Source organism: Ornithodoros turicata, chromosome 10, assembly GCF_037126465.1.
Source record: "Ornithodoros turicata isolate Travis chromosome 10, ASM3712646v1, whole genome shotgun sequence".
Classification (NCBI taxonomy): Eukaryota; Metazoa; Arthropoda; class Arachnida; order Ixodida; family Argasidae; genus Ornithodoros; species Ornithodoros turicata.
Window position 1 is genome coordinate 28,641,182 of NC_088210.1, and position 12,363 is coordinate 28,653,544.

The 12,363-nt window shown below is 46.0% G+C and overlaps 1 protein-coding gene across 1 annotated transcript in view; it reads left to right on the plus strand.

The window, feature by feature from the left end:
* Window positions 1-374: 374 nt before the first annotated feature.
* Window positions 375-12,363, plus strand: part of LOC135370414 (neprilysin-1-like) — a 45,004-nt gene continuing 33,015 nt past the window's right edge. The window contains exon 1 of the mRNA XM_064604159.1: window positions 375-658. Coding sequence (XP_064460229.1) covers window positions 630-658 — 29 coding nt within the window. The 5' untranslated portion in view covers window positions 375-629. The remainder of the gene's footprint in view (window positions 659-12,363) is intronic.

Genomic DNA, 12,363 nt, shown 5'->3' on the forward strand with positions numbered 1-12,363 from the left:
GGAGACCTCCTAAAATCCTCCTAAAGGACGAAATCCTGTGTAAACCACTGAGCTCTACACTTTCCACGTACCTTTCTCAACTTGGTGCAACATAGACACTCCTTTTCGTTCCACAGCGCATTCGGGCTCGCACACGGAACACCTATCACCTCTTTCTGTAAACGCAGCCTTTCGCAACGTCGATATACGCGGAGAGTTTATAAGCTCTCGCCAACATATAGTTGCTATATAGATCAATAAAATCCGACGTTCAAGCGAGCACATGTATATATATAAGACTCGGATTTCCATATAACCAAGTAACGGAGCCTTTTCCCGCGCGCGCGGGTTTTATCTAGCTCCACTCGCGACTATTGTGTGAGCTGAGCCCCGGACGAACGGGGACCCAAGCTTTCGGTATAGAGAGCAATCGGCCGCTTGTGTTCCGCGCGGACGGAACGCGCACGCCGCGCTGCTGCTGCTATTCCTTGCCAGTTCTTCGCTTGGCGTGCGTAAACCACGAGGTCCTAAAAGCCAGGCGCTATGGCGAAATCGGAGCAGAAAGCAGAGAAGATGCTCTGGACTGTGTGACGGAACCTCCCCGCGCGCAATTTGCCTGCGTATAACGTTGACGGGCGTGGAATATTGCCATGGATGGGACGAAGTCTGAAGAGAAGAGGTACGTGAAACTACTGTCCATAATCGCTTGCGTGAGAGTCGACGAGGAGATCCGTAGAGAGAGAGAGCGGAGGTTGCTTTGCACGCAGGTGTTAACGCTATACGTCTATAGTGTTTTGAAGTTCGAACAGTACTGAGTGTACAGTATTAGTGGGAGAAGTTACGCGTGTACGTGTTATGTTTAAACTTTACAGATTTTTTTTTTCTCGAGTCTTCCTGGCAATTACGTGCAGCTGAAATCCAGATCACTGCAGGCATAGCGTTTTCAATATGCGACTGGAAGTGTGCATGTGTTATTATTCTTCATACGTCTTTCTTTTTTTTTTTTTTTCTAGTGTCGCAAAAAAAAAAATGTGTATCCAAATGTCTCGATCACTTCATGGAATCGCGGTTACTATAGGACACCAAGAAAAGTTGTGTACGTTAACGGGAAGGTATAGAAATTATCATTACGTTAATTTTGTTTAAATCGTCTTTACAACGTCGAAATTGTTGTTACAACAACAACAGCAATAATAATAATAATAATAGTAGTAGTAGTAACAATAATCTTTATTCAAATATTCACTATTTACGTACATTTGCAAAGGGGGGACTGCGAGGCGTAGAAATTAGATTAAAGTAGATTAGAGTAGAAGAAACTTTAACAAAAAGAGAAGGGGGACAAAAAAAAAGAAAAAAAAAAGAAGCATGTTCAAGACAAAAACATCCAAGATTAACGAAAATTTCGGAAGTAATACACACATATGCAAAAGCAGCGTATCCCTGTAACATGGTGCAGTAAGTGCATTTATTGATATCAACCTCCTGTAAAAAGACAAAACATGATTGGTTCAACCTCACTCAGTATTACCGCCCTACAGAAATGCTACACTTCGAAGTGGAGTGCGCTTTACGAAGACTCGCATAAAGCTCCCCACCCAAAGGGATCGAATCAACGCATTCTAACAATGATTCCTGTCCTTGAGCGGACGAACGAAAAAATCTGAAAGACCAACTGTCGCCAATCAATACAGAATAAATATGGATTTTTTTTAAATATTTTTACTGCGTATAGTAGACTTCATAAAGGCAGTATCTTTACTATGTTGCACGGTACTCGGAGTGAGTTAACACTGGGCCCTCTCTCTGGATACGTTGTATTTAAGATCGATGTTCCCGCTAGGTGGCGCGGCGTGCTCTAGTCGGGAGGGATCGCGTCTGGGCTGACTTCATGGGGAAAACAGTGCAGTCTTAAACCTTCTACGTGTTTTTTGACTGCGAACCTAAACTTATGTCGCTATTAAATCGCTGCTGTGACTCTCCGCGTGCATTAGGACGATATGTATGTGATTTCGGGTGTTTCTAGTTGATTTTAGCGCATTAATTCATGCTCTCATATTAACCTCTGTGAAGTAGGGTAGGGTCCTGTGGCTACCACTGGGAAGCATCCCATGTCATAATCACTTCCCCATCATTTATTGTTGTTGTTGTTGTTGTTGTTAGTGCATTGCCCCATTAAATAATCAATCAATCAATCAATCAATCATGGACACGGAAATAGATATGAGTTGGATATTGTAGTTCGCGACTAGAATTGTAGACTTTCAAGACGAATGTCGGCACAGTTCCCCCTGAAGTTGGCCCAGGACGCATACTAACCCCCCCACTCCCTCCTGCTGTCTTCTCTCCATCTGTCCACGCCTGTACGCCGCTCATAGCCACAGTTGCTTCGCAGCGCTAACACGGAATTAAAAAATAATAATTGGGAAAGAGTAGTCGACTTGATACATGACGTTGCTGGTTTTGCTGTAATTTTCAATTACGCTGGTCACATGGCGGTGCAATACTATGCATCGTTAATTTGAAAATCGCTTTGCCAGCTCCGTGCACGAATTAAGAAAGTCACTGTCGAAATACTTTTTTTAGGAAACTCAGAGTCGTCGTTCTTCATTGATGTCGTCTATCGACGTCATCAATAGTGCAGCATCCGCGCGCGTCCAGTTCGTAGCAAAAGATTGCTGACAGCGCTGGAACTCTCCTCAAAGGCCGTCCTTGGAACTTGGAACGCCTATTCAATGTGGACTTTCGAGCCCAGATTGAGGCAGTTTCATTCACAAGGTCCTTTATTACAGCGCTGGGCGATGAATGAATGCTTACATTAAACTTTCGTGTCTTGAATGACATTATAGAGGAAGGGACGCTGCTGGGGAGAGGGTAGGCGAGGGTTGCATTTCCTTCAAAGTACGCCATCGGCTGGAGGCTGGTACTGATAGTGGAACTCCATTGATTGGCTGTAATATAGCTGGGCAGTATCCGGCATGAAGCGATATCGCAGTTTGTATTGGATGTCCTTGCTGCTCAACGTTAACAGAGGGACACAGAGTCATTTCATTTTATCGAAGAAAGGCAACGAGTTTGCTTATTGATAAAAATAAAAAAATAAAATCGCGGGTTCTAACTTGTCCAAGGACCCCATATCTTCGGTGGCGTGTAGGTCCATCAATAGACGATTTTGAAAAAGATGCGCGCGACGCAAAGCAGCATGGGAACTTTGAGGAACACTGCTTTGTCGTCTGCTTCGGTTATGGTTTATCACGGCAGACGCTGCTGCTGCGCACACCGGGAATGCTGTTGTTCTTCTTCTACCTCCGCCTCTGACGGTCTCTAATGTTTCAAGGCGCTCGAAGTTCCCATGAGCCCTCTCGTGCCGCTTGCTTTTCTGAAGCGCCACCTGTGGCGCGCGCAGGGGCTCATGGGCCGTGAGCCATAAACCATAACCGAAGCAGACGACAGAACAGTGCTCCTCAAAGTTCCCATGCTGCTTTGCGCCGCGCGCTTGGCGGCGCTCGCATTTTTGTAAGATCGTCTATACTATTCAAAAACTGCTGTCTCGCGGTAACACCCTCCAGGGGCACTCGCCTGCATCCTTGTAGCCATGGAAGGTATTCCAGAGGCTACAAGAAAGCAGACGAGGTAATTGTCGTCTGCTTCGTTCTCTTCAGAGTAACCTTCATCCCGATGAATACACGAACAGCTGTGAATGTATCTGTGAACATCCCATGTACTGAACTTCAATCTTGCGGTATAGGTATAACACCGTTTGCAGTTAAAAGAAATTCCCTAATCAAAACTGAACGTTTTGCACATGACAGTAAACTGACAATCACTTTGGCAGACATTGAGTTAAATAAGGTTTGAAATCAGGGTCTATATACAAGGGCTGCGGAGTTGCCATTCCGAGGTTGGAATGGTTTCGGAATGATTCCAGATTTATCAGAGCCCGGAATGGAATTGGAATGGAATGGAATGGGAATGGAATTAGGCATTTTTTTTCGCAGGCGGAATGGAATCGGAATGTAATGCTCTGGGTGCCACACGGTCAAGGGCCATGGCTTGGTTTGGTTTTAAGAAAAAATAAAATGGAGATTTTGGCATCACTAGTGTGAGGTCCGCAACCCCACATCACATGCACCAGTTACGTTAGTGGAAAACTCCTGTAATGATGATGCCAATGAAGAGGAGGAGGAGAGGAGGAGGAGGGCGAAATAACCTTGTCTTTGTGCTTTTTCCGTGCTAGGTAATGTCAATCTCCTCTATAGCACTGCTGGGCTAGCTAGTACGGTTACGGGCCTAATTCTTTTATTGGTGGAATTAAAGGAATGGAATGGAGTGGGAATTGACCATACCTTTTTATTCCGAGGAATTGAAAGGAATGGAATCGAAAGGAATGGGTGATCCCATTCCGCAACCCTGGTATACGCTTTGATGGACCGGCAGAATAACATACGCGGTCTTGTGGAACTTCGAGCACTGCTTTCTTCTTCGGCAGTGACCTTCCTTTCCAGAAGAAGATGAAAAAAAAGAGAGAGAAAGCAATCAAACACAAAGGAGCCAGTGCACTTGACTTGCTGTCACTAGCACCTATAGAGTGCGACAGAAACACGGCCAGACAAATAACACCGATGGAACTCATAGAAGTGCTCTGTCTGGGACGGCGTTCGACCTATCTCGCTGATTGGGTTTCTTTATGTTGCCTCAAGACAGCCACTAAACGAGATGACATGTCCGCGCTTACTTATTTATTTCGTCTTACGTGCGCCGTATATAGTTCTTGGGATCTTTTAATAATGTGGAGTACATCTGGTGGTCGTGGCGGTCCGGTGTTTACGAACCGATAGCGGTTAGCACCGGACACTAAGTTCCCGGTAATGATACTCTGTTTCTTCGATGGAAATACTCTCATGGATGGAGGTATGCACTCTTTAAGAAAAGGGTGTGAAAAGGTGGTAACTTCTCTCTTTACCACCTAGGTCAACATAGCGTCCGATGAAGAGTGTAAAAAGGTGGTAAAATGAATTGTCATACGTTCAAATTGCTACAAAAAGGCATACGGCCCCCCTGGCTCACTGAATCATAAGCGGTAACTCTATATCATTCGTGGGTAGCAGGTAGAACATTGCAACCTTTTAGGCACAACGTATGCGACAAAAATTACATCTTAAAAGGTGTAACTGCTCCGCCCCCTTTTTTTTAAAGAGTGTGATGGGAAAGGTGAGGGCGGATAGAACTGACAGCATCCGCAGCCGAGTATGCAAGATACGACAATGACGTCCGCACTATATAGTTTGTTGCGATTCAGCGAGCCACCTGGTTGCATTGCCACGTGCAGCTCAGACTTTCTCGACTCCAGTGCACCATCGTCCAGACATACCCTTTGTGATCGTCTAGACACACCCTTTATTCCGGGAGGATTATGTCTACGAACAGGGATAAGTCGCCCATTCTTCCCGCTGACCAGACAGACCTTGGCAGCCGAAACAAGAGAGACGTGGCCTTCTTCCCAAGGATATGGTGGACCGGACCTGACGCGCGAGCGCGACTGTCATTATGTAAAAGTGACATCAGTTTCCGGTCTGTTTGTTTAAAAGCGCTGGGCTCCAGTAGCTAGTTGTCTATTCTCGTCTACACCTCGAACATGTAATAAACCTCTGTTGTTGTTGTTGGAGACGGACCCCTGCCTGACTACCTCCGCTACGCTACCATTTGGATCCCGGATCCCAACAACTGGTTGGCAGCGCTGGGATGAACTTCGCCGAGCCGTAACTTTTGTATGGGTGAGTGTTCTGCATTTTCCGCTCAGATTATAGCCAGACTGTGTGTAGCCAGTAGGCAAAAATCGGATAGGCGCCTTTGTAGGAAGCGCTGAAGTGTTAACGCGCTACTAAAAGGTTAGGGCAAAAAGGAAAACTAACACTCAAGGGAGAACCATGGATCTAAACAAGTTACGAGTACCAGATTTGCTACTTTTGCTCGAGGAATTGGGAGGTAGTGCAGGGCAGGTGAAACGGAAGCCGAAGATCATTGAGCTCATTCAGGGAATTGGAGCAGACAATGAGGAACTTCAGGAATGTTGGGAGATGATAGTACAAAGAAAGCAGGACGAGGAAAAGGCTAAGCAGGAGCGCGCCGAAAAAGAAAAACGCGAATACGATATGACCTTAAAGAAGATCGAGTTGGAAAGGTTGAAACTTGAAAGAGAAGGAGTCAGTCGCCCCGTGTCAAGAAATGGGGAGAGAGACCAGTTCAAAATCAAAGACCTCTTGCAACCATACAAAATTGGCGAGGATATTGGTTTGTTTCTGGTCAACTTTGAGAGGACTTGCGAAAAAGTTGGTTTCGAACGCGAGTCCTGGCCCCATAAGTTGCTAACACTGCTACCATGCGAAGCCGCCGATGTCGTAGCGCGCTTGACTAAAGAAGATGCGGAGAGCTACGATAAGACAAAGTCAGCTCTTCTAAAAAAGTTTAGGCTTTCCACAGAAGCATTTCGTCAGCGTTTTCGCACATCAGAAAAGAGGGCCGAGCAGTCGTACCCGGAATTCGCATATAGTCTCAAAGCCAATCTAGTGGAATGGCTAAAAAGCGCCGAAGTGCACGGAAATCATGACAATGTAATTGAGTGTATAGCGCTCGAACAATTCTATCGTTGCATGCCCGAGTCAGCTAGGTTTTGGGTTCAGGACAGATTAAGTAACATGAATGTCCAAAAAGCCGCTGAGCTCGCAGAAGAATATGCAACACGTCGGAAATTGCAAGATGTAAGGGTGAGTCTCCTCAAAGCGGAGAAAGTAGAGCCTGGAAGTCCGTTCTCTCGCCGACACGCCGAAGGAGGTCAGTCCAACAGAAGGGAAGCTGGAGGCGAAAGTAGGTTAGCGTCCCCAAAGCCAGAGGACAAAAGAGTGGTAGCTTCCGAGACTGTAAAGGCGTTTGAGACTCAAAGGCAGCGGCTGTGTTTTGCGTGCAACGAACCTGGACATTATGCAGCTAATTGCCCAAACAAAGTGGCCTTTGCTTATGTCAGTGGCAGGGCACAGGATGCAAAATTGTTAGAACCATACGTGCGAAGGATGGTTGTGAACGGCAATCCATGTCAGGTTCTCCGCGATTCCGCAGCTACTGTGGACATGGTTCACCCAGATTGTGTATCTGGAAGGGATTACACAGGTCGGAGCGCTAGCATTAAGCAAGTGGCAGAAAAGCGCTGCGTACGCCTTCCTATTGCAAGGGTAACCATAAAAGGCCCGTTTGGTGAACTCAGCACTGAAGCGGTGGTGTCTGAAAATCTTCCTCGGTATTACAGATACATATTTTCTAACGAATCAGAGCAGCAGTTAAGAAAACGAGGTCAGTGTTTTTCGGGGGAAGTGGACAAAGTGGAGACGCCATTAAAAGCACGGCGGCGGAGGAAACGGAAGTGTCGCAATAATCCAGGAAATTCACGCGACCTGGTGACATTGGAAAGTAGAGAAGGATTGGATGCCGCGAACAAGGCGAGTGGCAGCACGACTGATGCGGGAAAGGTAGACCAGAGCTTCTGTCGGGAACAGAGAAATTGCGCGACCAGCGTAAATCAACAGTGGAATGAGAACAGTGTACTTTTCCCGAATTCTCAAGATGAGCAAAGTCTCCAAAGTATAGATAGAGAGACTTTGGTGTCGGAGCAGATGAGCGACCCTTCGCTTACAGGTTGGCGCAGTAGCATCAGCAACGGGTTATCAGAGGGAAACATCGCGTTTCATGTAGAATCCGGCCTGCTGTACAGGCGTTACCAAAGCCGAAAGGGCATGACATTTGATCAGCTTGTTCTCCCGCAAAAGTACCGGACTGAGCAACTACGTATCGCTCACGGTAATCCGGACTCAGGACACTTTGGGGCTCGTAGGACTAAGTTACGTCTAACGCAAAAGTATTACTGGCCCGGGTGCTTAAAAGACGTTGACCTATACGTAAGGTCATGTACCACCTGCCAGCGAACGGGGAAACTTGTAAAAAAAAGGAGCGTCAAGAAGACAATGCTGACGACCTCTGCCCTGATCGACTGAGTGGGCTCATCTGATCGCATGGAGTGTAAATTGTTGTAAATTATGATGGTTCCCTAATGTTGTAAAGGTAGGATTTCTCGTACGAGTGATTTACGATTCCTACATCTGCTTTGAGTGTGACGTTACTATGATTCCATGAATATAGTAGCAGGATTAAGGGGGATGGAGTGCACATTTGTAAGATAGGTTTTCAGAGTCTGGTGTATAGTTTGAGTGGTGAGATGTGGATCACTTCTTGTGCGGGAGTTCGGATTGGTGTGTTTGTTCTGTAGTTGCTTTCCGTTGCTGTGTCCCCAGTTCCATTGGATGCAGGCCAGAAGTCCAGAGGCTCTAGGCAGAACTACCTCCTGGCAAGTTGCTCGGGAACCGAGCCCGTCGTATGATCAAGGGTGTCATCCGATAAGAAAAGAACCTAGCCGTCCACTCATCAACTCAGCGGAGCAGCGAAAGGAACTGCTCCCCTTCGTGATGTCCAGGCCGGCGGGGGAGGAGCTGTTGCGATTCAGCGAGCCACCTGGTTGCATTGCCACGTGCAGCTCAGACTTTCTCGACTCCAGTGCACCATCGTCCAGACATACCCTTTGTGATCGTCTAGACACACCCTTTATTCCGGGAGGATTATGTCTACGAACAGGGATAAGTCGCCCATTCTTCCCGCTGACCAGACAGACCTTGGCAGCCGAAACAAGAGAGACGTGGCCTTCTTCCCAAGGATATGGTGGACCGGACCTGACGCGCGAGCGCGACTGTCATTATGTAAAAGTGACATCAGTTTCCGGTCTGTTTGTTTAAAAGCGCTGGGCTCCAGTAGCTAGTTGTCTATTCTCGTCTACACCTCGAACATGTAATAAACCTCTGTTGTTGTTGTTGGAGACGGACCCCTGCCTGACTACCTCCGCTACGCTACCATTTGGATCCCGGATCCCAACAAGTTGAAACCGGCGCATTCGCTTCCGCGCGGATATTGAGTATATCTATCTATCTATCTATCTATCGCATTTGATGGGCTATGGAATATAATAGTCTGAGACGGGTTGATATCCGCGCTGATCCCCGAATATAACTTCAAGCAGCTGGCAGTACTGATAAATAAATAAAAATAAATAAATAACCACACGTGCGCACGCCCCATATATGCAGTCATATCAACTAATTAATATCGCAACGTAGTGCGCTGAACGGGAGATACAATGATCTGTTCGCGAACGACCAGCAACTGCACGCCCTTGTTCTGTAAAGTTACCAAGTTTTTGCCAAATTTGCCGAGCATTCATCACGTGATAGCCGCGCATGTCGCAGGCATAAAACAGAACCTCGTAACATAACATGCCGGGGGTCAACAACTGCATAGAATGATACGTACCGTTTTCACTCCGCATCCGCAAAAAGTGAGGGGAGAGCGTTTTTTTTTTTTTTTTTAATGACGGTACGCTATGCAAGTAGGTCAGCCGTTCGCGCAGCCCCCTCAGCTTTTCCCCTTCCCCTCGTGCACGTAGAACGGTCTCATTGGATCGCTATAAAAGTATAAAAGCTATTTCCTCACCTCGGCGCACCATCACCACCACAACAACAACAACATAGATGAATGGGTGATGATGATGATGTGGGATGTTTCCCTGCGTTGAGTGCAGGACACTACCCCACTCCGAAAAGGTTCACATGAAAGGATGAAGAGGGAAGGGAAACACGCACCATGCGCACCACACTACCACAATCACCACCTGTTTTATGAAGGAAGGGCGTTTCGGGACTTCGATAGGACGTTTCCCGGACGTATACAGCTGAGAAATTTCAACGCAGTTTGTTGGTGCAAAGGGATAAAGGAATTCACGCTTACAAACAAATAACATAAAAAAAGTAAAGAATGACTGCAGAGCTCCACAGGCGGGCAATATCAAATAAATAATATAATTTAATATTAATACTCGCTTTTATAACATAATTTTTAGTGTTTAGTTTTAATAATTTAATATTCGTATTGAATTATTAATATCGTTCGGATACCCCTTTCAATATGTAAAAAAAAAAGAAAATGAAAGCTAGTATAGTGTTACCTAAAAGGAACCCCGATTCTAATAACGCCGAAAATTTTAATCTCGCATTAAGAAGAAACGGGTTAAATATTAATTGTCCAGATGCGGCCGATATCATTAGACGCCCCCGGCAAGTTTTTGCGCCCGTCACCTTTCGCCATCGTCAGCATCGCCTTGGATCAGCAGCCGTAATTGGTTTTCGGTCCGATCGGAGGGGAAGGAAAACCGGTAAAAAGTTTGCCACCAGCCGACGTTAGCTAATGAAATATTGAATGCATAGAAAGGAGGTGTGCGCCGGTTATGAGTTGTGAAAGAGGCGTGGTAGTCCATGGGAACGATAAAATGTCTCCCCATGAATTTATTTGTATTTTTTTGTATTCTCGTCCCAGATATGAATCATGGTTTCAGAAAGAAGAAAAGCAAATTGGCTACGATTCGTGTGTCAACGTAACTGCTTCTCTTTTCTCTCTTCTTGCCTTCTCTGCACAACTGTTACGGACGGACCTACGCGGCTGTCCACGTTGAAGTGCCCCCGTATAGTAGTTGTCGCTTTAGAAGGAATGTTGATCTCCACCGATCAGTGCGTCCTGGGCCGACTTCACATTGAATTGTGCCGACAGCACCCAAACAGAACAGGAACTTAAAACAGAGCTTCACCACATAGCACGGCCTTAATCAACCACTATCCCGAATGATGTCGTTCTGCTCCCTGATTGGTTAAAAAGGCGAGGCGTACACGCCATTTTACGTACGTTCCACTTATGCAGTTACGTTAATTGTCACAAAAAGGAGTACGTCTCGCGGCTTCCACAAATTATATGCAGTGGTTGGCCTTCACCGTGCTAATGGGGTGAAGTTCCAAGTTCGTTACTATAGATACAGTATCCACTTATACTTAATCTACTATCTTATCCCCTATACTATTCTTACGAGTATAGGCTGTGTAGCGAGCTATAGTCGGACTGTATACATATCACGTCGAGTCTGGGAGGTACCCGGGTTCGAATCTCGGTCGGCTGTGCTGTCTGGGAGTTTTTCCTGGGTTTTCCTCAGACGCTTTCAGACATATGTCGGCACAGTTCCCTTAGAAGTCGGCCCAGGACGCACATTTCCCCCAGTCAGGCGTCAGTCGTGACGTTGCCCACCTCTGTGAGGCCGGCAACGCGGCGAGCCATTTCCCCAGCACAACCACCGCATCCTTCACGATGCCAACTAACCTTTCCTGATGTTCCGTTCTCTTTCCCCTTGACTCCAAGGCCGACTTCAGCCCATCTGTCAACTGGGAGGAACTGTTCTAGAAGGATATTTGCCGCATTTTATGATAGCGCACTATATAAGCTAGAACAAACTAGTCAGGTTTCACGGTCATTCAAATTGGGACAGCATGTGCTGTAAAAATACACGGAACACGAAAAAAATAAAAAATAAAATACACGTGCAAAGTGTACCTGGAAGAACATAGGATGTCGACACAGAATGCTTGTAGACAACCAGTAATGATATCGAGTAATAAAAAAGTCGCGGAACATCAGAGAATAAGGAAGTATTGTGCATGAAAGCCTTCATTAAGACAAATCATACACTTGAACGGCGCGCGTCCACGTTTGAAATAACGTATCCGTATACACGTAAATAACCGATTGTCTCCGCTTCTCAAGGTGAACATAGAAACCTTTCTACTTTTCTTTGTTTCTTTTTGACCCGGGGTGATCACTGCTTTATGTGCAGGAAGTAACCCACGCGTCACGATTCGAGAGAGTCTTGGGTTTTGCTCATCAGTTGACGTCAGGTCTCCGTTTCAAAACCTACTTCCACGTGTGAAGTGGTAGAGCCAGTCTGCTTTGCTTAGCTTTGCTAAGAGACTCACGCTGGTGTGTTTTTCTATACCGAAAGTAGTGTGTTGTGCATTGAGGATAAAGCGCTGGGAAGAAGCAGTTTGAAAGGCGAGGTGAGTACATGACAGTATACATGACAATATTTGAAGGTGATGGTTTCATTACGTTTTAGTTTTATACAGTCGTCTGACAATATTCTGAATTATGGGCCCGATATGTGTAGCTATTTTTATCAAGCTGTTGCACCGTATATAAATAAAGAAACAGAGCCTTGTGGGATACCGAACAGTTATGAAATTAGACACTCATCGGCTTCACGAGGACATACCTATATGTGACGGGCCACAGAGGATTTGAACTGCAGGCTCTCGTGTTCACATTGGAAACTCACACTCAAAACCAACCGTATAATTCGGAATGACTCTCTTGTGTATGCGTTTTTGTATCAATGAATATGAATCCAAATCAAAACAA